The sequence below is a fragment of the Gadus morhua genome, chromosome 23, assembly GCF_902167405.1.
Source record: "Gadus morhua chromosome 23, gadMor3.0, whole genome shotgun sequence".
Lineage (NCBI taxonomy): Eukaryota > Metazoa > Chordata > Actinopteri > Gadiformes > Gadidae > Gadus > Gadus morhua.
The window spans coordinates 8,424,728-8,452,488 of record NC_044070.1 but is presented as its reverse complement, the minus strand read 5'-3'; the positions used below and the strand labels follow the sequence as shown (position 1 = coordinate 8,452,488).

At 43.4% G+C, this 27,761-nt stretch overlaps 1 protein-coding gene and 2 long non-coding RNA genes across 3 annotated transcripts in view; all 3 read left to right on the top strand.

Annotated features, from left to right (window-relative positions):
* The first annotated feature begins 6,719 nt into the window (after positions 1–6,719).
* Positions 6,720–9,373, top strand: LOC115536934 (uncharacterized). Its single transcript, XR_003974743.1, has 3 exons — positions 6,720–6,789; positions 6,913–7,019; positions 9,188–9,373. It is a non-coding gene; the product is annotated as an uncharacterized LOC115536934 (long non-coding RNA).
* A 479-nt stretch (positions 9,374–9,852) lies between these two features.
* LOC115537652 (B-cell receptor CD22) overlaps positions 9,853–27,761 on the top strand; it is a 22,506-nt gene continuing 4,597 nt past the window's right edge. Inside the window, exons 1-5 of the mRNA XM_030349697.1 lie at positions 9,853–10,003; positions 11,083–11,349; positions 11,657–11,917; positions 12,102–12,368; positions 13,411–13,671. Of these exons, the coding sequence (XP_030205557.1) occupies positions 9,853–10,003; positions 11,083–11,349; positions 11,657–11,917; positions 12,102–12,368; positions 13,411–13,671 (1,207 nt within the window). The remainder of the gene's footprint in view (positions 10,004–11,082; positions 11,350–11,656; positions 11,918–12,101; positions 12,369–13,410; positions 13,672–27,761) is intronic.
* Positions 15,941–17,352, top strand: LOC115536930 (uncharacterized). Its single transcript, XR_003974739.1, has 3 exons — positions 15,941–15,991; positions 16,146–17,065; positions 17,261–17,352. It is a non-coding gene; the product is annotated as an uncharacterized LOC115536930 (long non-coding RNA).

Sequence of the window (27,761 nt, the reverse complement as noted above, 5' to 3'; positions counted from 1 at the left end):
AGATATTTTCATACTTCTAATGAATTGATTCATATTTTAAGGTTCTCGGAGTGAGACTTTAAGCGGCTGCAGCAGAAGTGTTGAGACGAAAGATGATATCAAGACATTTATAGAATATTCACATTCACATTATGATTCTTCGTCATAACATCCGACCAAACATCCTTTACAGTCACCAAGCGAGGATTATGAAAGTCCAGGCCCCCCCTTCCGGCACTCAAGATCCGACTGGGCCAAGTTTAGGGCAGGAAGGGGCAGAAAGGTATTCAAATTTCAGGGCGGTAGGACCTTCCTATCTCAAAAACTGTTTTTCCACCACATTCTGAACCATTAGGTCTTGCAGGTAACACATCTGAGGGGCTTTGTCCTTTAGGCCGAAGCCCTAAAGGAAGTGATGCAATAGGTGACTGGGTCGACAACATTTAAGTATGCTTTACTTTGAGGTCTCATATATATCAAAGGGGGTCTCAAAGGACGCATACGCTTCAACCTGTGGCTCCAGCCCTACAGGAAATGACTCAGCAAGTGCTCCATCTCGTTGCACCTGCACCCAGCGGCTCACTTGCAAGATTTTGGCCTGAAGTTCTTCCCAGACCTACACCCTAGCCATCCAACACGCATATCTTAGAATCAGGCTTCTCTTTAATAATGACAAAAAGCTATTAGAGAAATACACATTCACTTTTTGTTATCTCATAAGCGGCGTGGTGCCGGCTCCTTTTGACCTTTTGACCCCAGACTTCAAAAACGTGGCCACAGGCCAGCTGTGACTACACACCTTAAGCCACAAATGTACACCTCCATCCCACAAAAAATGGGGACTAGAAACTAACCTCTGTCTTATGTACATTTACCGTACTGTGGGAGGTCACGCCCCTTTTCCGGCCTTTTCGAGATAGCTAGGGATGCTAAAATGTTTACACACATTTCCCGGGGCCCCGAGAACGACATATCCGAGATTTGGAGTTCTAGCCCTTAGAGAAAAAAAGTTTTCCCAAATGGACTGTCATTTGGACAAAGCCCCTCAGAAGTGTTACCTGCAAGACCTAATGGTTCAGAATGTGGTGGAAAAACAGTTTTTGAGATAGGAAGGTCCTACCGCCCTGAAATTTGAATACCTTATTCTAAGGCCTAACTGGGACCCCCGCACCGAAACTTGGCCCGGTCGGACCCCGAGGGCCGGAATGGGGGGCCCTTCCTGCCCTAAACTTGGCCCAGTCGGACCTTGAGTGCCGGAAGGGGGGGCCTGGACTTTCATAATCCTCGCTTGGTGACTGTAAAGGATGTTTGGTCGGATGTTATGACGAAGAATCATAATGTGAATGTGAATATTCTATAAATGTCTTGATATCATCTTTCGTCTCAACACTTCTGCTGCAGCCGCTTAAAGTATCACTCCGAGAACCTTAAAATATGAATCAATTCATTAGAAGTATGAAAATATCTTCCCGGTTACGTAACGGGGCAAACAAGGTGTCCTTTGACATCTACGTTTCGAGGCGATTGCAACAGTGCCACACATGATCATATTTGAATATGTTTCGGGGTAGTAATTAGCTGTCGATTTTGGAGGCCTTTATCAATAATGACCAGCTATAGATTTGCTTCCCGATGGAGATTTTTGACAAATTACATGTTATTTAGCATCTACACGTTAAGCTGAGTCCAATGAGATCAAGCTCGCCCTCTTGCTACACCGAGATCATGTCCTAGACCTAGGTGTACCATGTAAAATACATGTTACCATTTTCTAGAGTGTCATGCTTGGTGTCATTGGACTCAACTCAACGTGTAGAGGCTAAATAACATGTAATTTGTCACAAATTTCTATCGGGAAGCAAATCAATAGCTGCTCATTATTGATTAAGGCCTCCAATTTCGACAGCTAATTACTACCATTAAACATGTTCGAATATGCTCATGTGTGGCACCGTTGCAATCGCCTGGAAGCGTAGATGTTGAAGGACACCTTGTTCTCCCTCTTACGTCACCGGGAAGATATTTACATGCTTTTGATTGACTAATGAATTGATTCAGCTATTCCCCCAGAAGTCTGGGGTCAAAAGGTCAAAAGGAGCCGGCACCACGCCGCTTATGAGTCAAAAGTTAATGTGTATTTCTCTCATACATTTTGTCATTATTAAAGAGAGGCCTGATTCTCAGATATGCAGGTTGGATGGCTACGGTGTAGGTCTGGGAATAACTTCAGGCCAAAATCTTGCAAGCGAGCCGCTGGGTGCAGGTGCAACGAGATGGAGCACTTGCTGAGTCATTTCCTGTAGGACCGGAGCCACAGGTTGAAGCGTATGCGTCCTTTGAGACCCCCTTTGATATATAAGAGACCTCAAAGTAAAGCTTACTTAAATGTCGTCGACCCAGTCATCTATTGCATCACTTCCTTTAGGGCTTCGGCCTCCTAATTGATCATTGTAGTATAATTGAATGCCCTCTTTCATATATATGATACCTCCACCACTGGGACGTGGCAACAATTCTCCAAATCCATATGGGGAGGGGGGGGTGATGCTTGTGGACAGTAGGGTTGTACACTAGACATAAATAGGAAGAAAACTCAGGAGAAGGAATGACCTCTCATAAATATTTATTTAATAAATAAAACAAATAACCCTGCCTCGTTAAATCAATGAGCTTGGTGTTTTGCTTTCAAAAATAGGTTATAGAAGAAGTCTAAACTGCAGAAAATAAAAACATCCAAGCTGCCTTTTAAGGATACCTTGGAATATCCGTCTATTTTTTAACCATCGGACACTAGTTTACGACAAAAACAACACAAATCACGGCAGCTCATTTGCCGCGTGGTTTTTAGAGCCATGTAAGGATTAGAGGGGCTGGTGGATAGCAACCACCATAGCAACCATGACGGTCAAGTGACTGGATTCAGCCCCGTTGAAAAAAATAGAATACCACCCTCAGGAGATTAATGATATTTAAATGATTATGACCATGAAGTCTTTATTTGCATGGGTTTACATTTCGTTCTGTGTAGCATGGAAAAATCGGAGAAACACTCCCATTCGGAATGCATTGGTTTACATTTCTTTCTTTGGAGCACAGTTATTTTTATTTATTTTCAGTTTTTGAGGAGGTGCTTCAAATTTGCTAATTTTTCTGCAATAATCCAAAATCAAATGGAAAAACCCGTTGGCTTTTTGTCAAGGGAACCCAGGGCAACGCTCACTTCCGGGTTGGCCAACACACGTCATCCCTCCACCACTATACTGTAATAACGCATGTTGAAGTTGAATGATAATGAATTAATTTATTCTTTATTCTGCCTTAGTATTTATTTATTTGGCAGCGAAATGCAGTGTGTGTGTGTGTGTGTGTGTGTGTGTGTGTGTGTGTGTGTGTGTGTGTGTGTGTGTGTGTATAACACGCTATTTTATGTTGAAATGCGACGTAATCCAGTGTTCACGAAAACGTACGTGTTTCTAACAAGATGATATCATTAAAAGTTACATAAAGTAACGGTTTAATAACACAAAAGCAGGAAACACGTGAGCTGCATTTCCCATTCAGATAATAAAGATTAATAAAGATCATACACATTCACTGACTGAGGATTATTCAAGGGAAAAGTACATTTCTCGCTAGAAATGTCATTAGAAACACGTTAAATGGTGAATCTGTCCTAAAATATTGCATCTCCCATTCAGTTAATGCTGGGTTTTTCGTATCATATGCACGCGAAATGGACGTATCCGCCCTCCGCAGTAGTTAATGCTGGGTTTTGCGTATCGTATGCACACGAAATGGTCATTTGGCGTATGTAGGCTACTGCACGCATCTTGAAAGTGTCAAACCGTGCGATCTGTGCGCATATTGGTGAGACTGGAAAAGCTGTCATATTCTTAGTTATCACAGACAATTTTTAACAATAAATGTTCTGTACGGAGCTCCTTAAGGGACAATAGGGAGAAAGCTCCCGGACAGAACCTTAGATGGAAGTCGTGCTTAGTGACAAATCACGACAAATACTTCCAATTGATATGTGTGAGTTTGAAAATTTTGCTTTTTGACACGAACATTTAGAAAATACGTGTACCTGATCACGTTTCAATAGATTAAATAACGTGACAGTGTCACCTATTTTCGTGAGCCCGGGATGCCTGTACGCCGGCCATTATCGCCCGATGAAATATTCTTCGTCATATCTATCAAACCAAACATCCTTCACATTCGCCGAACGACGATTATGAAAGTAAAATGCACATTTCTCGCTAAAAATGTTTACATAAACACTTTTAATGGTGTAACTATTCTAAAATATCATATTTTCCACCCAGGATAAAAAGTATGTCCGCCATTTTCACAGAAGAATATCCTAAAAAACTATCCAATAGGAAAGATGCTCACATCGTCTATTAGAGACGTAGTGAGGCACCCCCCATTCCGTATGCAGAAGACGCCGAAGGGTACCTTTACCGTCACCGACCGAATAAAAAGGGTACCTTTCCCGTCAGTCACCGACGCTAAAGGGCCTTTGCCAACAGTCGGTATTTGACGTTCTCGGAGTGAGACTGTGTTGGTGTGTGTGTGTGTGTGCGTGTGCGCGCGTGCGTGCGTGCGTCCTCTCATGGAAAGGAGCACTAATTCATAGAATACCCAGAAACGACAATGTGCCGAATGAACCCAGCACTTGGAGGGATATTAGCCTTCTAACAATTTACAAAATGTTCATGAAATGCGTTCTTAGACGTATCCTTCCCTGGCTGGTGGATGCAAACATCTTGTCCAATGAGCAAAAGGCCTATATAGAGAGGCTAGGGATGAATGAACATGTGTTTTGTTTAAAAACGGCTATCGATGATTTCAAACATGAGAGTGCAAGATTCATTCAAGTTTTTTTTTACGCGTTCGGAACTCTTCCACGTAACATCATGATAAGGGCTCTGGAGGAAATACACCTGCCCCAAGTGTACACAGATATAATTAAAGACGTTTACAAAAGCTAGTTTATCTGGAAACCAAATTTCTATGCTTCCGTAAGAAAGTAAACGGCAAACTGGACACTCAGGCCGCCGGCTTTGGGTTAGATCTGACCGGCCTGATCTCAACAATCGCTGCAACTGGAATGGTGTTGACGTGCAGTGGTCTGGAGTCGATTCCACACATGTTACTCCTTATGAAATTATGATTAAGGATAAAAACATCACTGTGACCGCAACAGCACTGGAAGACGGTCTGCGCTGCTCAGCTCCACCTGGAAACAGCCGCGCGTCTCTGCTGTCCATCAAACATCAGCAGCGTCAGAGACATTGGAGGGGACTCAAACTCCAAGGAAAGCTAGCCTGTATCCTTTGTGCAGACCACTCCATATCACATACCATTTATCACAATTCAAAACAACAATTCTTCTATTGAAGACATACACATTTTCACAGTCAAAGCGAGGCTTTATAAAGGATTCTCAACTAAGTTAAACCTATCAATCTGGTACCCTCGTTCCCACTCACCATTCTGTTTACATCACATTATCGAATCCATGTCACACATATTACTGCTGCCATTTTTACAAAGGTCTTTATGTATCCAGGCATCATAGGATTGAGGACATTATATCAGATATTTTACCATACTTTTTTCTCCAACAGTGTCAATGCATTTAAATTGTGTTGTTAGACAACAAATGTTGTCCAGGTGCTTGGCAGAAACGTCTGTGTTCTCTAATTTAAATGCCACCAAGCCTGCTATTATGATAATTGATGAGATAACATTAGAAATTAGTTAATTCTGGAAGTAGGATGCTGTTTTGATTTAAGTCTAGAGGAGGCTTATTTGAACAAAGCTGGTCAAATATCACCCTCTTTTACAAATGGCAAATGGCTACAAATGTCAATTTTTGGTACTTATCTTTGGCAGCCTGGGCCACGTGCATAGGCTTGGCATTAGTGGTCTCAGGATAGCTGGCTTTACATAAGCAAGGACAAAAGAACTTGCCAAATACTGCTCAATATCCTCCATATGGTGAAGGTGTTGTGTGTATCCATAATCTGCTGTTTGAACTGTCATCAGACACACATTGCTGGATCATGCCTGAGCAATGTTTTGTATCTGTAACATCTACGTCCCGATGTACACTTATTATGAATTGTGGACATAAATAAAGAAGTTAAAATGTGTGAGTGTGTGTGTGTTCAGCTGCCTCACTGTGTGTGCGTAAGGATTGTGTACTTCCCAGGAAAGTAAGCAACCAATTCTTAGAAACAACTCTTCTGTTACCCATCAATCCAAGTTACAATTGTAGTTATCCAAGGTTTATGTTGGTTATATCTCAGGTTTAATTATGTACTATCTAGAAATGAACAAAAAGCACTTTCCAATAAATTACTATTTCTTATTTAGTTATTGTTCGTAGCATTGTTCATTGGTTGCCTACTTTCCTGGGCAGTACACAATTATATCTGAGTTATTACCAACCTAAACCAGTTACAACTACTCAGTACTTAGTTGAGTTGATGGGTAATAGTGGAGGTTTTTCTAAGTACTTAAGCTGTATTTCCTCTGTATTTACCTTCTTATTACCATTGGTAATTATCCAATAATTTACTATATTTACCATATATTTACCAGGTAAATACTTAGTAATTAGGGGACTGTAAAAGGAAGGGTTACCAGACACAGTAGTTCTCAGGCTTCTGTTCCTTTTTCTGCAAATCATAGTGTGAAGAGGAAGGAAGTCTTTCAATACTTTGTGGTGTCTGTTCAGCTAACTGCATGATAAACTGGGACCACAGACTAGATGTCAGACCAGCTTTCTGCGCTACAGTAAGAATTTTTCTTTTCTTAACTTTATTTCAATGCTTAACGAATAAACAGCATTTTAAAAAGTGTTGAAAACGGATGTATTTCTCATAGTATGAACTATTTTATTTTATGTTCTACCTTCAGGAGTGTTCAAATACCTCCCAGAACAACAGGGTGAGAGAGGAGAGGACTCACTATGGATTTAAGATCAGCAGCAAGAGGATTTCTAGCTTTCCTTCTGTCAGTACCAGGTTGGTTAAATTCTTAATATTTAGTTGAACTGTTTCAATAACAAGACGACCAAGCAACTGGAACGAGGAGAGGGTGGAACCACAGCATGATGTAGATAGAAGAATAATTAATATAACATTAAAGAATCACCCTTTAGAATGTATGGTTAAGCAGACCACTAGAATACGGTCTGCTAAAGGTCCACTTTACATATTTCCGTTAGGGTTCATTTGTCATTTGAGGTCTGTTGGCCATTTCCTGGTTGCGAGACAATCCTGAACTATTCACATCATCAAAGGGTTAATTGAGTTACTTTTCTGCTTTTTGAAAAAACATAAAAGTCAAAAGCTACTGTTTTCCTCCCATTTATTCTGTTAATGATGATTAAGACATGGAATCTGCTGCAATGTTAGAATTATGATCCAGTAATAGTTAAGATACTGCATGCCATCTCCTCGCCTCTCTCCTGCTCTCCTCTCCCCTCCTCTCTCCTCTCCCCTCCTCTCTCCTCTCCTCTCTGCTATTCTCCTCTCCTTGTCTCCTCTCCTCTCTTTGTCTCCTCTCCTCTATTTTTCTCCTATTCTCTCCTCCTCCTTGTCTCTACTCCTATATGTTCCCTGTCTCCACTCTTCTTCCCGCCATACTTGTCTCCTCTGCACTATTCCCACTCCCTCTCCTTGACTCCTCTCCTCACCTCCTCTCCTCACCTCCTCTCCTCTACATTCCTTGTCTTCACATCTAAGTAATTACAAAGCTTTTAGTCACATAGCTCCAACAGGAGCACTACAGGGCCGAGGCCTATGGCCACTAAACACAGTACCCTACACTACCATAATACATTAAAGGTCCCATGGCATGCTACTTTATGGGTGCTTTAATATAGATATTAGTGAGCCCCTAACACAGTATTTGAAGACGCTCCCAAAATTCAGCCGTGAGGCAGAGTTACAGCCACTACGAGCCAGTCGCACATTAAGCTTTCCCCAAACACGCTGTTTTGGTGTCTGTTGCTTTAATGCAAAGAGGAGGACAGAGGCGGGTCAAGGGGTGGGGGTGTGGCCCTGAGCAGCTTGCGGCCACGGTACCATGGGCTCTGTTTACAGTGGATGTATCCCAATGGCGAGGCGCACACAGCTTGTTCTGATATATTCTAGAACGCTCCGGTGGGAGTCCTGAAGCTCTATATCTGAAGCTCTATATCTTTATATTATACATAGATATATATATCATATCATATATATTATCACGGCCAAAAGCTGTGCGCATCCAGACGGTATTATGAATCGCAAACGACGGGTTCTGCGACGTCTCTGGTTCTTCCATGTCCACATCAATCTGAAGTAGACTGAACCACGACATGGAGGAGAAAGATTGTTGCCCGCGATTGATTCCCGCTTGAGCCCCTCTTCTCGCTGCCGAGGCACCACCGCCTCCTGCAGCGGGCAGCGCCGAGGAGGTGGTCCCTCGGCAGCGGGCAGCGGGAAGCGGGGCTCGAGCGGGAGACAATCGATGGCCACAATCCCTTTCTCCTCCATGTCGGGGTACTTCAGGGAGGCAAGGGAGTCAAATCCAAAGTTCCTTTCCCCCAATTCCTTCCCAACCATGGCTGAGATAACCCCCACTACAGTCTCGTTGTGGAAATACCAGAGACGGCAAAGAACCGACGTGTTATGCGCCATAACATCAACAGCAGAACGGTAATCCAAATAACAAAGAAGTGTACAACACTTGCGTTACAGTGTGTGTAATCACATACACAAACACATGTGGCGCTCAAACCGTCGTGTCTCATGGCCAAATTCTCTTGGCTTGCAAGACAGAGAAGGGGGAGGTGGCTTCTCCCCTTATGACGACATACGGGGAAAAGGCGGAGGAGAATGACTCGTGCTCGTTTTACACCCAACAAAATGTCTAGCTACTGGGGGAGCATAGGTAGACTAGGGGAACTCATATTAATGTTAGAATACCTCAGAAGTGAAATTATCATGCCATGAGATCCTTAACTGTTAGTGTGTGTTACTCAGTTAGTATAGGGTAATACATTATGCATTGCAGGGGGGTGGGGGGTATCTGTAGTTTCCATCTCCACCCACCAGCCTCCATCTCTTCATGGATCTTCTGGTCTGTTCATCAGGTGAACCCTCTGTGTCTTGTTCATTCTCAATGAGATGTGTTTGTTTTTTCACAGTGCTTCAGGGTAATGATGACTGGACAGTTACTTACTCATCTAGTAATGTCTGTGCTTTAAGAGGAGCAATGGTTGAAATCAACTGCACCTATGAATACCCTGACAACGTACAGTACCGCCCTACCACAGTCACAACACTGTGGTTTACTAAAGAAGACAACCATCAGCCTGTTGATCTGGTACACGATACAGACTATACAGGTCGTGTTGAATCCAGCTGTGGAGAGGTCAGCTGTTCCGGGTCTAAATGTCATGGAACATGTTCCCTGAGAATCAAAGACCTGAGACAGAGTGACTCTGCTGTCTACAAGTTTAGGTTTACAACAAACCAAAGAGATGGGGAATATACTGGTGACCCTGGAGTGACGTTATCTGTAACAGGTAAACTTGGATTACCAATGGGTGTACATGTGTGTAGTGCGTTGTTGTTATTTGTGTGTGTGTGTGTGTGTGTGTGTGTGTGTGTGTGTGTGTGTGTGTGTGTGTGTGTGTGTGTGTGTGTGTGTGTGTGTATGTGTGTGTGTGTGTGTTAGTGGGTTCTAGAAGGTTTGTGTTACATGTTACCTTAAATATCTTTTATAATTGTCGTACACCCAGACCTCCAGGTGAATGTGTCCTTTCCTGACCCTACCAGTCCTACCTGGGCAGAGCTGGAGTGTCACAGTATGTGTGGTCTAGCTGGTGACCTTCGCTACATCTGGTTCAGGAATGGACAGAATGTAGGACAGGGATTGAACTACGGGGCCTACAATCAGTCTGGAGACAGCTATTCATGTGCTGTTGAAGGATACGAACGTCTCCGCTCTCCTTTAGTGTGTAAGTCCCCTCCGCCGTACACTGACATGATACCAGATGTAATGGACCCTTTAGGGTACAGTACTACATGTTACCATGAACCAGTGCAGAGCCCGTTCAAAAGGAGCCTCTGCTGAACGGGCCGATCGCTTGGCCTCCTGTGTTGCTGCTAGCAGCTTTATCAAACGTCACTCCTTTAAAATACTTCACCCTCGACACGGCACTTCCTGTGTTCTCAGTAACACGCCCGCGACAAGAGAAGTTGATAAAGGACATTCAGACATACAGAGACACTTCTAGTTATTGTTAGACTAATATAACGGTTGTGTATCCAGCATCCAAGTACAGTGACCAAGTCCACTGCAGAGCCCTGAAGCCCCGCCCCACTGCTGCACAGTTTAGTTCAAAGTATGTTAATGTTGAACGTGTTGTGTGTCCAAATAAGTCAACACTGCACATCCTCAGATCTCAGCAATACGCACGGCAAGCATGAAGTAGATCAGATGAACAGTCCTAGAGATATACAGAGGTCATACTTATGTGTAGCTTCTGTAGTAGCTGCTATCACTGCTGTATACAGGGAATCTGTTAGCCTAGCGATTGTTAGTACTTGCACTTGGTTCTATGAACATCTTTACTGTACCGACACGGATATATTGGTTCACTTCTTATGACAAATGTATTGTAAGTCGCTTTGGATAAAAGCGTCTTCTAAATGCCCTAAATGTAAATATATATATACATACATACATACATGCATGCATGTATGCATGCATACATACATACATACATACATGCATACATGCATACATGCATACATACATACATGCATACATACATACATACATACATACATACATACATACATACATACATACATACATACATACATACATACACACACACACACACACACACACACACACACACACACACACACGCACACACGCACACACACACACACACACACACACACACACACACACACATACACACATACATAAATACATACATACATTCCTCGCTTTATCGTTAAAAGGACTCAATCTGCCGGTATTAATGATTAATGAATATGATTAATGAAATGTAACTGTTAACAGATGCTCCAAAGACCCCCTCAGTGACCGTGAGTCCCTCTGGTGAAATAGAGGAGGGCAGTTCAGTGACTCTGAGCTGCAGCAGTGATGCTAACCCAGCAGCTGAGTACACCTGGTTCAGTGTTAGTTCAGACTATAGCTCCAGAGAGATGAAGCAGGGACCACAGCTCGCCTTTAGAAGCATCCTGTCCTCAGACTCTGGACAGTACTACTGTCTAGTTCAGAGTGAGCTAAGGACAAAATCTGAGTTGATCTATATAACCGTGAAATGTGAGTACAACATATATTTAACATCATATTACAGATGTTATAAAATAAATAGTTGAATCTGGTCCACATTAGTATTCATTAAGTTCATTTTATAATAAATCCATGAACATTTTTATTATCATTAATACTGTCATGATTATAAATGTACGTGCTGTTGTACATGTTTCTATGTGTCTCCAGATGGGCAGTAAATATGTAGTAGTGTTTTATTAGTAAAAAAAATATTCTGTAACATGGCACCTTACTTAATACTAAACATGGCTTCATAACTTCAGGAAGAACATTGATGATTTTGTATTCATGACAGACGCTCCAAAGACCCCCTCAGTGACCGTGAGTCCCTCTGGTGAAATAGAGGAGGGCAGTTCAGTGACTCTGAGCTGCAGCAGTGATGCCAACCCAGCAGCTGAGTACACCTGGTTCAAGAACAACCAACGTCTGCTCTGGGGACCAAGTCAACCTCATACCTTCCCCTCAGTCCGCCCTGAAGACAGAGGAACGTACCGCTGTCAAGCAGAGAACAAATATGGACAACTGAGCTCTAACTCGATAATCATGGATGTCCAGTGTGAGTTAAAATCTGTATAATATGTTTACATAATTTCTACATCTGGTCTTTAAAATGTAGAACTGATATATTCATGTATTACTTCATGCCTGCAATGACACACTTATCATCCTGGCATATCAGTTGCTGCTAAACACGGTTTCATAACTTTAGGATGGACATTGTTATTTTGTATTCATGACAGACGCTCCAAAGACCCCCTCAGTGACCGTGAGTCCCTCTGGTGAAATAAAGGAGGGCAGATCAGTGACTCTGAGCTGCAGCAGTGATGCCAACCCAGCAGCTGAGTACACCTGGTTCAAGGTTAATACAGATCGTTCTCCCAGAAAGATGAACCAGGGGCCACAACTCGTCTTTAGCTACATCGTGTCTTCAGACTCTGGACAGTATCGCTGTGAGGCTCAGAATACGATAGGGAAAAGATATGTTGACAACACTATTGATGTTAAATGTGAGTAAAGAAAATACGCAAAAAAATTAGCTTACATTTTTCAACATTTATGATTAACCCAAACTTCTCCACTTTGTGATTTTCATTGTCATTAACACTGTCATGAATATAAATGTACATGTTGTTTTTACATGTTTCTTTGTGTCAAGTCGTGAGATTTTGTGTTCATGCATAACAGATGCTCCAAAGACCCCCTCAGTGACCGTGAGGCCCTCTGGTGAAATAAAGGAGGGCAGTTCAGTGACTCTGAGCTGCAGCAGTGATGCCAACCCAACAGCTAAGTACACCTGGTTCAGGGATACTACTGATCGTTACTCTAGCCACATGTACCAGGGACCACAGCTCATCATTAGCTACATCTGGTCTTCAGACTCTGGACAATATCGCTGTGACGCTACGAATAAGCTGGGGAAAAAATCATTCACCAAGTCTGTTGATGTTAAACGTGAGTAAATAAAACACACAATAAAATGAGCTTAAATACAGCATGTCAACATTTATGGTTAACCCAAACTTCTTCACTAATGTAATCATTTTCATTATCATTACATTAACACTGTCATGAATACAAATTTGCAAGCTGTTTTTACATGTTTCTTTGTGTCTCAAGTCGTGAGATTTTGTGTTCATGACAGACGCTCCAAAGACCCCCTCAGTGACCGTGAGTCCCTCTGGTGAAATAAAGGAGGGCAGTTCAGTGACTCTGAGCTGCAGCAGTGATGCCAACCCAGCAGCTAAGTACACCTGGTTCAAGGTTAATACAGATCGTTCCTCCAGAAAGAAGAACCAGGGACCACAACTCGTCTTTAGCTACATCGTGTCTTCAGACTCTGGACAGTATCGCTGTGAGGCTCAGAATACGTTAGGGAAAAGATCTGTCGACAACACTATTGGTGTTAAATGTGAGTAAAACACAATAGAGAATTGTCTTAACTTGTTAGCATTAATTATGAACCCAAACTTTGCCACAATGTGATTTTTAATATCATTAATACTGTCATGAATATAAATGCTGTTGTTATATGTTTCTATGTGTCTCCAGATGGGCCTAAACACACATTTTGGTCATCAAGTCCCTCTGGTGAAATAGAGGAGGGCAGTTCAGTGACTCTGAGCTGCAGCAGTGATGCTAACCCAGCAGCTGAGTACACCTGGTTCAAGAACAACCAACCTCTGCTCTGGGGACCAAGTCAACGTCATACCTTCCCTTCAGTCCGCCCTGAAGACAGAGGAACGTACCGCTGTCACGCAGAGAACAAATATGGACATTTGAGCTCTAACTCAATGTTCTTAAATGTTACATGTGAGTTGACAATCTGATTAATCTGTAAAAAACTTGGCATATCTTCTCTTTAAATTTAGGGCTGGTATTCATGTATAACTGCTTGCCTGTAAACAACTATGTTTCCCTGAAATTGCAGTTGTTGCTAAACACGGTTTCATAACTTAAGGATGGATATTGTTATTTTGTGTTCAAAACAGATGATCCAAATACCCCCTCGGTGACCGTGAGTCCCTCTGGTGAAATAGAGGAGGGCAGTTCAGTGACTCTGAGCTGCAGCAGTGATGCCAACAAAGTTGCTAATTACACCTGGTTCAAGGAACATGAAGACTCAGTGAAAGGATCAGGACAGAACTACACCATCACTAATATCACATCTGATCTCGGAGGAAACTATTACTGCCAAGCCCATAATGCAATCGGATTTCATAATTCCACCTTTCTGTTAATTAAAGGTAATTGGTCATTTTGAAAACACACACACACACACACACACACACACACACACACACACACACACACACACACACACACACACACACATTCAACACAGGCACACAGTTAAACATTGGCCCATTTATGTTGTAGTTTTTATTCAGGGTTTGAAATCGACTGATGTTGCACTGACGACATCATCATGGACAACAACAGTAGCTGTGAGAGGCATTGTTGTCCTACTGGCCACCGTACTCCTCCTTGTATTCCTCTGGATGAGGTGATACATTCTCTCTATCTTGTTTTCCATTCCTTCACTTCTCCTGTTGCTTCTTCATCTCTCTGTTCTCTTTTCAAGAAGAAAGAGGGCCTCCAGTAAAGCGTGTGGACAGGGAGGAAGGCCAGATACTGTGGAGGAGGTGAGACACAGGAGGCCTTTTATTACTAACTCATCCTCTACTAAGACACACAGAATGAATTCCTTTGCGTACCACTGAATAGCGCACGCGTTCCACTCGTTGTACGTGTAACACAGTTTGAGAACCAATGGAATAGAGCATCATTTATAGATTTTATGATTGTATCGGGTAAATGTCAGGCGCTTTAAACATGGGCATTAGGGATCACAAGCTAAGCTATTTTCTTTTTCTTACGTCAAATCCTATATGTGCATTATGTGTTTCATGAAGCGTTCCACAAAAGTGTGATTTATTCACACATAAAGGGAGCAGGATTGGTCAGGTGAACTAAATTGTGACAATGTAGATATACCATGGGTTATCTTCAAATATTTTCTGGTTAGTTCTTGATACATTAACTCCATTGATACAAAATGATTAAAAACAGAAGACAGCTACATGGATTACTGGTGATATTTTAGACATTTAAAAAACTTGCAAGATTAACGATCAGTAAAGAACCTTAGAAATCATTAACAACACCATTTTGTTAATGAACGTAAAATGTTCATGGCAAAGGAACACATCAATAGAAAGGTTTAAATGGTATTTGACGGATAGATGATGGTGGGCCAGGTCAGAGGGATTGTATCAGTGGCCAGATAGTTGACTTGTGGGGTCCCCCTGGGATAAATCCTTGGCCCTGTTTTGTATTTGATTCATGTCAATGTTATGATAGGGCAGTTGACTGCAAGTTGCTTCTTTATGCGGAAGCCTTACTGGTAACAGGTAAGGATTCAGTAAGATTCAGGACACACTAGAGAAGGAACTGGCCTCTACAGCTGTCTCTACATCATGGCACAACAGAATCCATTTGAAGCAAAAGTTAAAGGAACTTGCAAGAGTAAGATCCTGGAAGAAGTAGCATCACATCCAAACCTAATGTCCCTTATCTTGTAGCGACAATGGACAATTTATATCTGGTGACCTGGTTAGCCTTCTGTTGCCACTCTCAATCATGTAACTAAGAGTTAGAGAACTGTTGCTTATAGCCTTTATTCAGTGCCATAATGATTGTGCATGCCAAGCCTGGGCCTCGTTTCCCAATAACGATGGATCTTCGCTCCTACAATCATTCTCACGATGGATCTTGCGAACCATCGTGAATTCCTTTGGTGCGTTTCCTGAAACTCCTCTTAACATGAACACTGCACTCACGACGTTCGTAGGATTGTATCTGTCCACTGACACGGTGCTGAAACGGGCTATGCAGGAGGGGGAGACGCAGGAATGTCGCAGGAAAATGGGGTTAAAAAGGGTTAAAATATCTCCCCATCAAGGCCGACAGCAGAGTAGCCTATGAAAAGAATAGACTGAAATAATATGAATGCTAAAGATATTAAAACACAATTGATCAGGCCTATGCCGGCATATGGATCAGTCCTAATCCTGAATGCACAGGATGGCCATCACTGTGCCATCATCCACACCTCTTCCTCAGACAACCAGTAAGTGCCTCACTGATTGGCTTGCTCCTGTGTCCAATCAGATCACACAGATGAGGTCCTGTACTCTGTGGTCAACATAGACTCTATGTTTTGTAACTTAATGGCTCTGCTTTACAGGGAGACTGAAGTTCATAACTCCTCTGTCTTCTTTCAGGGACCAGGACCAGACGGAGATGGGAGGAACCTCAGAGTTGTAAGCACCGTCAAATAAACACCCCAGAGTGTGAACCAGTAGCGGCAGTAGGATTTAAATAGTGTTACTGAGTATAGTGTCTGATTCATCCAGTTGAAACAGGACAATAGGATAGCTGATTGTCTGCTGAACATCCCAAGGCTGTTTTCTACTGTTTTCTACTTCTCTATCATAAATATGGGATCTTTGCATTTTATTAATGGTAATATTTCAGTAGGGTGATCCTGTGATGTCATTACCATTACTGTGCTATATTAATCAATTGTATATATATTACGGTAATCAATCAACGTGAAAATGAAAGTATCCAATCTCATTTGACCTTTGACCTTATGTGATGCTTACATTAACAAAAAAATGTTTTTCATGCCTCATTCTGATATTTTTTGATTTCAACGCTTTTTTAATAAATGACTACTTTTAATGGGTTGACTCCATCTATTGTCACGTTCTCCTGAGGTAGGTCTAGTCGTAACACACACTTCTACATTATGTAGATGTTTAGATATGAGTTTAATAGGTTTAGGCAGTATTTAGAATCCTATAATGTGGGCAAGTGAAGGCCTTTGAGACTCTAGCTGTGATTAAGAGCAATGCAATTCGTTCTACTCTGGTCCCACCATCACTTTGAAAAGATGTCTGTTTAGTAAGTGTTCTGCCCTGAATAGGTTTTATATTAAAAGACACTTAAAGTTACTGTTGAAACGTTTTATTGTTGCAAAGGTATTGTGGAGCCTTTATTTTGAAAGCAACCTAGTAACAGGAAGCAGGAAGTAACAGTGTAAACACAACGAGAGAAGACATGATGGCGTGTTTGTATCACCTCATGGCTGTTAATCCTTGCGTAATTCTTTGTGTGTATCCCTCAGAAAGCAATGACTGTAAGTGTTACACATTCTTTACATGTTTAACAAGTTATATTGATTTATATTGACGAGTTTGCTCATATGTTTTCTAAGTTTGTAAAAAAGTAGCAGCGTAACGTGTTTGAGCCTGTAAGACAACTGTACCATCATATACTTACCTGTTATTTCATAGAAATCCATCACAGCATTTTTTGTATCTTTCTTTTCTAGTTTCACTCCGATTCAATGCTGTCATCCTGACTTACCTGCTGTTTAAGAAGTCAATAAAGGAGCATGCACGCTCACTTCCTGGCTCTTGAAAAGGAGTTTGGCTGGCTGTTTATCTATGTTAACACTTTGGAAGTAAAACACATAGAGAGAACAGTACAGTGAAAAGTCATACTGTCAGAAGGATTCATCTGCCACAGTTATGGAAGCCCAGACAACACAAAAGGATGAAAAAGCATCATCAGAGCCCAGCTCCAAGGGCACATCTTCTTCCAAGTGCTCAGTGGCTAGTGCCGCTGCTAAGGCCAGAGCTGCAGCTGAAGCCGCACGCACCAGAGTCACATTAGAACAAAAAGAGTTGGAATTGAAGAAACAGAAAGCCAAGTTAGATTTGGAAAAGGCTACACTAGAAGCAAACCTAGAAGCACTAGAACTGGAAAAAGAAGCTGCTGCCGCCAACGCAGAGGCTGAAGTTTTAGAGGCTGCAGCAAGAAAAGAATGTGAGGACATGCACAGCGTCGTCAGGAGTGACGTCTCACCACAGTCAATTCGACAGCGAACAGAAGCATATTTGTAACATCAGGCTCAGGTCAGCTTCAATCCAAACACACCTGCCTCAGACACACCGCCCCCTCCCCATATCACAGAGACACAGCCACTGACAAGGCAGGAGGTCCCTGAATCAGGTCCCGCCTACAACCATGATGGCTCGCCCACAACGTCAAGACAGTACGTATCAACACCTGTGCACAAGACACATCCGCCTGAGCACCCAAGCCATTATTCAGACCATTCTCCTAGGTACAACGCACAGGGCTCTGCTATTACTCCATCTTCTAACATGATAGACTTTGCTAAATATCTGGCTCGCAGGGAGTTAATAACAACAGGTCTTACTAAATTTGATGATCAGCCTGAGAGCTTCAGAGCATGGCAGTCCTCCTTCTTTAACGCCACTCAGGACTTAGACCTATCAGCTAGTGAAGAGTTAGATCTACTGGTAAAATGGCTGGGAAGGGAATCATCTGAACATGTTAAAAGAATTCGAGCAGTACACGTCACCAACCCTCAAGCGGCGCTTCGGCTGTCTTGGACAAGACTCGGAGAGTGCTATGCCAACCCTGAAGTGATAGAGAGTGCTCTATTCAGGCGGCTGGATAATTTTCCTCGTCTTATTTCAAAGGAGAACATTAAACTAAGAGAACTTAGTGACCTGCTCATGGAGCTGCTCTCAGCTAAAGAAGACGGGTACTTATCTGGACTCAGTTACCTTGACACACCTCGGGGCATTAACCCCATCGTTGAAAAGTTGCCACCAAACTTACAAGAAAAATGGCTGTCTACTGGGTCAAGGTATAAAGAACATCACAGAGTTTGTTATCCCCCGTTCTCTTTCTTTGCCGACTTTGTCAGCAGTGAGGCAAAGGCCAGAAATTATCCCAGCTTTGTCTTGATGAACAGCAGCCGTACCCATTACCATAATGAAAGGCCCACAGCAAAGCATGATGGTGTGAAGGCGGCTATATCTGTCCATAAGACAGACGTGTCAGTTACAGCAGGCTCAAGCTCGACGTATAGAGCAGAGATGGATAAGAAAAGTAGGTGGGATCCAGCTAAATACTGTCCACTTCACAATAAAGCTCATCCTCTGGAAAAATGCAGCCTTTCAAATGAAGCCGCTGACAGAGCGCAGAGATTTGCTGAAAGATCACAGACGATGTTTTAGGTGCTGCTCTGCTACTCACATGGCCAGAGAATGTCCTGTGGAGCTGAAATGTAATGAGTGTGAGAGTGACCGACACTGCACGGCCATGCATCCAGACGCTAGCCTCTCACCAGCAGTGTCACCTGCGACTGAGCCAGACATAGAGCCGCAAAACAACCAACCTCCAGAAGTAACTTCAAGGTGCACTGAGGTATGTGGAGAAGGCCTCCCAGCACGATCTTGCGCAAAGATATGCTTGGTGCAAGTTTTCCCACAGGGACAAAAGGAACGCTCAGTCAAGATGTATGCTATCCTTGACGACCAAAGCAATCGCTCCCTGGCTAGAGCTGAGTTTTTCCAGCTCTTTGGCATCCGAGGCACCCTACTTGATGAGAACCTGTGCTGGTACCATTGAAATGACTGGAAGGAAGGCAGTTGGTTTTCAGATAGAAGCAATGAATTGTGAAGTGTGTTTAGATTTACCGCCACTCATTGAATGTAATGAGATCATGACCAATCGTTCAGAAATCCCCTCACCAGAGGTTGCTCTTTCCCATGCTCACTTAAGACCTGTGGCACCTCACATCCCAAAGCCTGATCCTGAAGCGCAGATCCTGATCTTCCTAGGACGGGACCTCATACGTGTTCACAAGGTGAGACAGCAAATCAATGGGCCACACAATGCACCTTTTGCCCAGCGTTTGGATTTAGGGTGGGTGATAGTGGGGGAGGTCTGCATTGACAGTGCTCACAAGCCCACTGTAGCTGTCTTTAAGACCAACGTCCTGCAAAATGGACGTCCATCTTTTCTAACACACTGTCAGAAACACATCTGTGTTAAAGAAAAAGCGAGCTACGGCGGGGAGCACAGGCACGGCCTTTCTACCCAACAGTCCAGCTATTCTGCCATCAGTGTGCCTGCCGAAGAAAAACTTGGATGCAGTGTGTTCAGGAGAACAGAGAATGATGACAAACCTGCTTTGCCTTTCGAGGATGAAACAATTCTGGAGATCATGCAGGAAGAGCTCCAGAGAGATGAGAAGAACAGCTGGATTGGTCCCTTACCATTCAGGTCACCCAGACCACGCCTTCCAAGTAACCGAGCTCATGCCCTCTCTCGCCTCCACTCCTTGCAACGTACACTGAACAAAAATTCTGAAATGAAAGAACAGTTTGTTGCCTTTATGGAGAAGCTCTTTGAAAATGGACACGCTGAGGAAGCTCCCCCTGTCCCCGAGAATGCAGAGTGTTGGTACTTACCCATTTTTGGGGTGTATCACCCCCAAAAGCCGGGTCAGATACGGGTTGTGTTCGACTCGAGTGCACAAGAATGTGGCATCTCCCTAAACAACGTCTTGCTTTCAGGCCCCGACATGAACAACTCCCTCCTTGGAGTACTGCTCAGGTTCAGAAAGGCGCTTGTTGCCCTAACCGCTGACATCCAACAGATGTTCTATGGTTTTTTGGTGAGGGAAGACCACAGAAATTACTTAAGGTTCCTCTGGCACAAGGATAACGATCTTAGTAAGGAGGTGGCAGAGTATAGAATGCGAGTCCATGTGTTTGGAAACAGCCCTTCACCTGCAGTAGCTATATATGGCCTTCGTAGAGCTGCCCAGGAAGGTGAACAGAAGTACGGCTCTGACTCTCGCCACTTTGTTGAGCGACACTTTTATGTGGATGATGGGCTCATCTCCCTCCCAACTGAAGCCGAAGCCATTGATCTGCTCAAGCGCACTCAAGCTTCACTGACAGAATCAAATCTTAAACTGCATAAAATCGCCTCTAACAGTGTTGCAAGCTTTCACACCTGGAGAACTGGCTGCGGGCCTAAAAGACTTGGGCCTTGATGAAGAAGTGCTTCCAGTACAAAGAAGCCTTGGTTTGTGCTGGAACATAGACTCTGACACTTTCACATTCAGAGTTGCAGTCAACGACAAGCCGTTCACCCGCCGTGGAGTGCTATCCACCGTCAATAGCCTCTTTGACCCATTGGGCTTGGTCGCACCAGTGACCATCAGGGGCCGAGCACTGCTCAGAGAACTTTCTGCTGACGTTCATGAATGGGACACTGAACTTCCTGCAGACAAGTTAAACAAGTGGGAAACATGGAAAGAATCACTGTGCTCGGGAAAGCAAAGCTAGCCCCTCAACCAGAGCCCACCATCCCTCGCCTCGAAGTATGTGGCACTGTGCTGGCTGTCGAGATGGCTGAACTGATCCTCGACGAGCTTGACCACAAGCCAGACGCAGTGAGGTTTTACTGTGACAGCAAAGTTGTCCTCGGCTACATACACAATAACTCTAAGCGATTCTTTGTGTATGTACACAATCGTGTTCACCGGATACGCAGGACAACCTCTCCCCAACAGTGGCATCATGTGCCTACGGATCAAAACCCAGCTGATCTGACCACCAGGTCTGTGCCCGCGTCACAGCTCACCAACAGTATGTGGTTTACAGGGCCAGAGTTCCTTCACAAACCACTTCTGGCCGAAACAAATGAGTCCTTTAAGCTGGTGGATCCTGAAACAGATGCAGATGTGAGACCTCAGCTGACCACTTTTGCTACTCGCATAAGTGAATGTAAACTTACCTCAGGACGTTTCCAGCGCTTCTCCACTTGGGAGTCTTTGCTGAGAGCAGTTTCCTTCTTGATCCATCAAACTCATTCATACAGGTCTGACTCACCGACTACATGCAAAAGATGGCATCAGTGCAATAAGCCACGTAGCCCAGAGGAACTGGCAGCAGCCAAGCTGGCCATACTCAAGTCTGTACAAAGAGACACTTATACAGAAGAGTACACTGCACTACAAGAGAACAGAGCAATTTCGAGATCAAGTGCAATCTTGAACCTTGATCCCTTCATGTGTGATGGTCTCTTACGAATTGGGGGACGTCTGAGATCTGCATCAATTGAACCAGAGGTGAAAAATCCAATCATTCTCCCAAAACAAAGTCATGTTACAACATTACTGGTGAATCATTACCACACAAAGGTGGAACACAAAGGACGGCAATTCACTGAAGGTGCAATAAGAGCTGCAGGCCTGTGGATTGTTGCTGGTAAGAGGCTGATAAGTTCAGTCCTTCATAGCTGTGTCACCTGCCGCAAGCTGAGAGGAAAACTTGAGGTCCAAATATGGCTGACCTCCCTCCAGAGCGTCTAAGCTTGTCACCACCATTCACATATGTGGGATTAGACGTTTTTGGTCCCTGGGAGGTGGTCACCCGACGCACTAGAGGTGGCGCAGCTCAGAGTAAGCGGTGGGCCATACTTTTCACATGCATGAGCACTAGAGCTGTGCATGTGGAAGTCATACAGTCCATGGATGCAGCCAGTTGCATCAATGCCCTGCGAAGGTTTTTTGCCTTAAGAGGACCAGCGAAACAACTGAGGTCGGATCGAGGTACAAACTTTGTTGGAGCCAGTTCAGAACTAGGCATGAGACCAGATGATCCAAGTCAAACCAACACATTGAGGTACCTACATGAGAATGGTTGTACATGGGAATTCAACCCCCCGCACGCATCTCACATGGGAGGCGTGTGGGAGCGCATGATTGGCGTAACCCGGAGGATACTTGATTCCATGTTCCTGCAAACTAAACATACTCACCTGACTCACGAAGTGCTCTGTGCTCTAATGGCAGAGGTGTCGGCGATAATCAATGCCAGACCATTAGTCCCTGTCTCTTCTGATCCTTCCTCACCAATGCTGCTGACTCCTGCTATGCTCTTGACCCAGAAACCAGGTGTGCCTGCTCCAGCCGGCAGTTTTGATGAAAAGGATCTCTTCAAGTGTCAGTGGAAACAAGTGCAGGCACTTGTGAATGAGTTTTGGACCCGATGGAGAAATGAGTACCTCCACACCCTTCAACCAAGACGTAAGTGGCACACGGCATGTCGAAACCTGGAAGTTGGAGACATTGTGCTACTTAAACAGAGCCAATCACAACGCAATGAATGGCCAATGGGTTTGGTCACTTCTACCAGTCCAAGTGGTGATGGGAAGGTCCGCAAAGTCGAGGTCAGGACAACATCGCAAGACAAAATTAAGACATTCTTAAGGCCTATCTCAGATGTGGTCTTACTCCTGGCAAAGGAAAGTCAAAGGTCAAGTTAGGAAAGTTAAGTTTTAATTGGCATCAGTAATTGCCAGACGGGGAGTGTTCTGCCCTGAATAGTTTTTATATTAAAAGACACTGAAAGTTACTGTTGAAACGTTTTATTGTTGCAAAGGTATTGTGGAGCCTTTATTTTGAAAGCAACCTAGTAACAGGAAGCAGGAAGTAACAGTGTAAACACAACGAGAGAAGACATGATGGCGTGTTTGTATCACCTCATGGCTGTTAATCCTTGAGTAATCCTTTGTGTGTATCCCTCAGAAAGCAATGACTAAGTGTTACACATTCTTTACATGTTTAACAAGTTATATTGATTTATATTGACGAGTTTGCTGATATGTTTTCTAAGTTTGTAAAAAAGTAGCAGCGTAATGTGTTTGAGCCTGTAAGACAACTGTACCATCATATACTTACCTGTTATTTCATAGAAATCCATCACAGCATTTTTTGTATTTTTCTTTTCTAGTTTCACTCCGATTCAATGCTGTCATCCTGACTTACCTGCTGTTTAAGAAGTCAATAAAGAAGCATGCATGCATTGTATCTGATTTTTTCCCAACAATATCATAACTGATTCGGAAAGCACTCGTGCTCCTGCTCTTCTGGTTGTTGTATTTTCAGTGTTTTTTTTTAATGTGGAGAGGGAGAGATGGAGGGAGGGATGGAGGATGGTTTTACTGTATGATGGTCCGATGATGGAAATTGTCTGTAAAAAAATAAAGAAAGAAACGATTGTTAAAAGGAAGATTATCATTCACTGAGCAACACATGGGTGTTGTTCTCTAGAGTTGTGCTGTCCCACATCTTGGGGATAGCAACCCTCTGAGAAGTAAGACTCAAGTAACCAGACATGACACGTGTGTGTGTGTGTGTGTGTGTGTGTGTGTGTGTGTGTGTGTGTGTGTGTGTGTGTGTGTGTGTGTGTGTGTGTGTGTGTGTGTGTGTGGTAGAGTGTGTGTCTGTTCAGCTGCCTCAAGGTGTGTGCGTTAGGATCAGCAGGGCAGAAGATTAATGGGTGTGAGTCTGGTTTTGTGTGTGTGTGTGTGTGTGTGTGTGTGTTTGTGTGCATTTGGAAAGAAACACTATTACCGATCTTCAGCACTTGTCTCATTAACAGACGTGTTCCTGAATCATGGCAAGGAGCACTAATTCATAGAATACCCACGAACAATAATGTGCCGAATGACCCCAGCACTTGGAGGGATATTACCCTTCTACCAACAATTTACAAAGTGTTCATGAAATGCGTTCTTAGACGTATCCTTCCCTGGCTGGTGGATGCAAACATCTTGTCCAATAAGCAAAAAGGCCTATAGAGGGGCAAGGGATGAATGAACATGTGTTTTGTTTAAAAACGGCTATAGATGATTTCAAACATGAGAGTGCAAAATTCAATAACGTTTTTTTGACGCATTCAGAACTCTCCCACGTAACATCATGATAAGGGCTCTGGAGGAAATACACCTGCCCCAAGTGTACCCAGATATAATTAAAGACGTGTACAAAAGCTAATTTATCTGGAACCCAACTTTCTATTCTTCCGTAAGAAAGTAAACGGCAAACTCATGTCACCGGTTTTGGGTTAGATCTGACTGGCCTGATCTCAACAATCTCTGCAACTGGACTGGTGTTGACGTGCAGTGGTCTGGAGTACATACCACACACGTTACACCTTATGGAATAATGATTAAGGATAAGAACATCACTGTGACCGCAACAGCACTGGAATACAGTCCGCGCTGCTCAGCCCCACCTGGAAACAGCCGAGCGTCCTTCAAACATCAGCAGCTATGAACAATAACTAAATAAGAAATAGTAATTTATTGGGAAGTACTATGTTAATTTCTAGATAGTAAATAATTAAACCTGGGCTGTTACCAACATAAACCTTGGAGAACTACAATTGTAACTTGAATTGATGGGTACAAGAAGAGTTGTTTCTAAGAATTGGTTGCCTACTTTCCTGGGATCTACACAATTATATCTGAGTTATTACCATCGTAAAACAGTTACAACTACACGGTACTTAGTTGAGTTGATGGGTATTAGTGGAGGTTTTTCTTAGTACTTAAGCTGTATTTCTTCTGTATTTACCTTCTTATTACCAGTGGTAATTACCCAATAATATACTATATTTACCATATATTTACCAGGTAAATACCTAGTAAATAGGGGACTGTAAAAGGAAGGGTTACCAGACACAGTAGTTCTCCGGCTTCTGTTCCTTTTTTCTGCAAATCATAGTGTGAAGAGGAAGGAAGTCTTTCAATACTTTGTGGTGTCTGTTCAGCTAACTGCATGAACTGGAACCACAGACTAGATGTCAGACCAGCTTTCTGCGCTACAGTTAGAATTTTTATTTTCTTAACTTTATTTCAATGCTTAACAAATGTAATTCATAGAGTAATTCATCATTTTAAAAAGCCTTAAAAACTGATGCATTACTCATAGTATGAAATATTTTATTTTATGTTCTACCTTCAGGAGTGTTCAAATACCTCCCAGAACAACTGAGTGAAAGAGGAGAGGCCTCACTATGGATTTAAGATCAGCAGCAAGAGGATTTCTAGCATTTCTTCTGTCAGTACCAGGTTGGTTCATTTAAATTGTTAACATTTAGTTGAAATGTTTCAATAACAAGACGACCAAGCAACTGGAACGAGGAGAGGGTGAAACCACAGCATGATGTAGATAGAAGAATAATAAATATAACATTAAAGAATCACCCTCTAGAACGTATGGTTAAACAGACCACTAGAATACGGTCCGCTAAAGGTCCACTTTATATATTTCCGTTAGGGTTCATCAGTCATTTGAGGTCTGTTGGCCATTTCCTGGTTGCGAGACAATCCTGAACTATTCACATCATCAGAGGGTTAATTGAGTTTCTTTTCTGCTTTTTGAAAAAACATGAAAGTCAAAAGCTACTGTTTTCCTCCCATTTATTCTATTAATGATGATTAAGACATGGAATCTGCTGCAATGTTAGATTTTGATCCAGTAATAGTTAACACACTGCATGCCATCTCCTCGCCGCCCTCCTGCTCTTCTCTCCTCTCCTCTCTCCTCTCCTCTCTGCTATTCTCCTCTCCTTGTCTCCACTCCTCTCTTTGTCTCCTATTCTCTCCTCCTCCTTGTCTCTACTCCTATATGTTCCCTGTCTCCACTCTTCTTCCCGCCATACTTGGCTCCTCTGCACTATTCCCACTTCCTCTCCTTGACTCCTCTCCTCACCTCCTCTCCTCTACATTCCTTGTCTTCACATCTAAGTAATTACAAAGCTTTTAGTCACATTGCTCCAACAGAAGCACTACAGGGCCGAGGCCTATGGCCACTAAACACAGTACCCTACACTACCATAATTCATTAAAGGTCCCATGGCATGCTACTTTATGGGTGCTTTAATATAGATATTAGTGGGCCCCAAACACAGTATTTGAAGACGTTCCCGACATTCAGCCGTGAGGCAGAGTTACAGCCACAACGAGCCAGTCGCACATTGAGCTGTCCCCAAACGCGCTGTTTTGGTGTCTGTAGCTTTAATGCAAAGAGGAGGAGAGAGGTGGGTCATGGAGGAGGGTGGGGGTGTGGCCCTGAGCAGCTTGCGGCCACGGTACCATGCGCTCTGTTTACAGTGGATGTATCGCAATGGCGAGGCGCATACAGCGTGTTCTGTGATATTCTAGAACACTCCGGGTGCACCGGTGGGTTTCCTGAAGCTCTATATCTGAAACTCTACATCTTTATATTATACATAGATATCTATATCATATAATACATATTATCACGACCAAAAGCTGTGCGCCTCCAGACGATATTATGAATCTCAAACGACTGCGTCGGGTTCTGCGACGTCTCTGGTTCTTCCACGTCCACATCAATCTGAAGTAGACTGAACCACGACATGGAGGAGAAAGAGATTGTTGCCCGCGATTGATTCCCGCTTGAGCCCCTCTTCTCGCTGCCGAGGGACCACCGTTTCGGCAGCGGGCAGCGCTTAGGCACCACCGCCTCCTGCAGCGGGCAGCACCGTGGCGGTGGTTCCTCGGCAGCGGGAGCGGGGAGCGGGAAGCGGGGCTCGAGCGGGAGACAATCGCTGGCCACAATCCCTTTCTCCTCCATGTCGGGGTACTTCAGGGAGTCAAGGGAGTCAAATCCAAAGTTCCTTTCTCCCAATTCCTTCTCAACCATGGCTGAGATAACCCCCACTACAGTCTCGTTGTGGAAATACCAGAGACGGCAAAGAACCGACGTGTTATGCGCCATAACATCAACAGCAGAACGGTAATCCAAATAACAAAGAAATGTACAACACTTGCGTTACAGTGTGTGTAATCACACACACAAACACATGTGGCGCTCGCACGGTCGTGTCTCGTGGCCAAATTCTCTGGGCTTGCAAGACAGAGAAGGGGGAGGTGGCTTCTCCCCTTGTGACGACATACAGGGAAAAGGCGGAAGAGAATGCCTAGTGCTCATTTTACACCCAACAACATTTCTAGCTACTGGGGGAGCATAGGTAGACTAGGGGAACTCATATTAATGTTAGAATACCTCAGAAGTGAAATTATCATGCCATGAGATCTTTAACTGTTAGTGTGTGTTATTCAGTTTGTGTAGTGTAATACAATATGCATTGCAGGGAGGTGGGGGGTATCTGTAGTTTCCA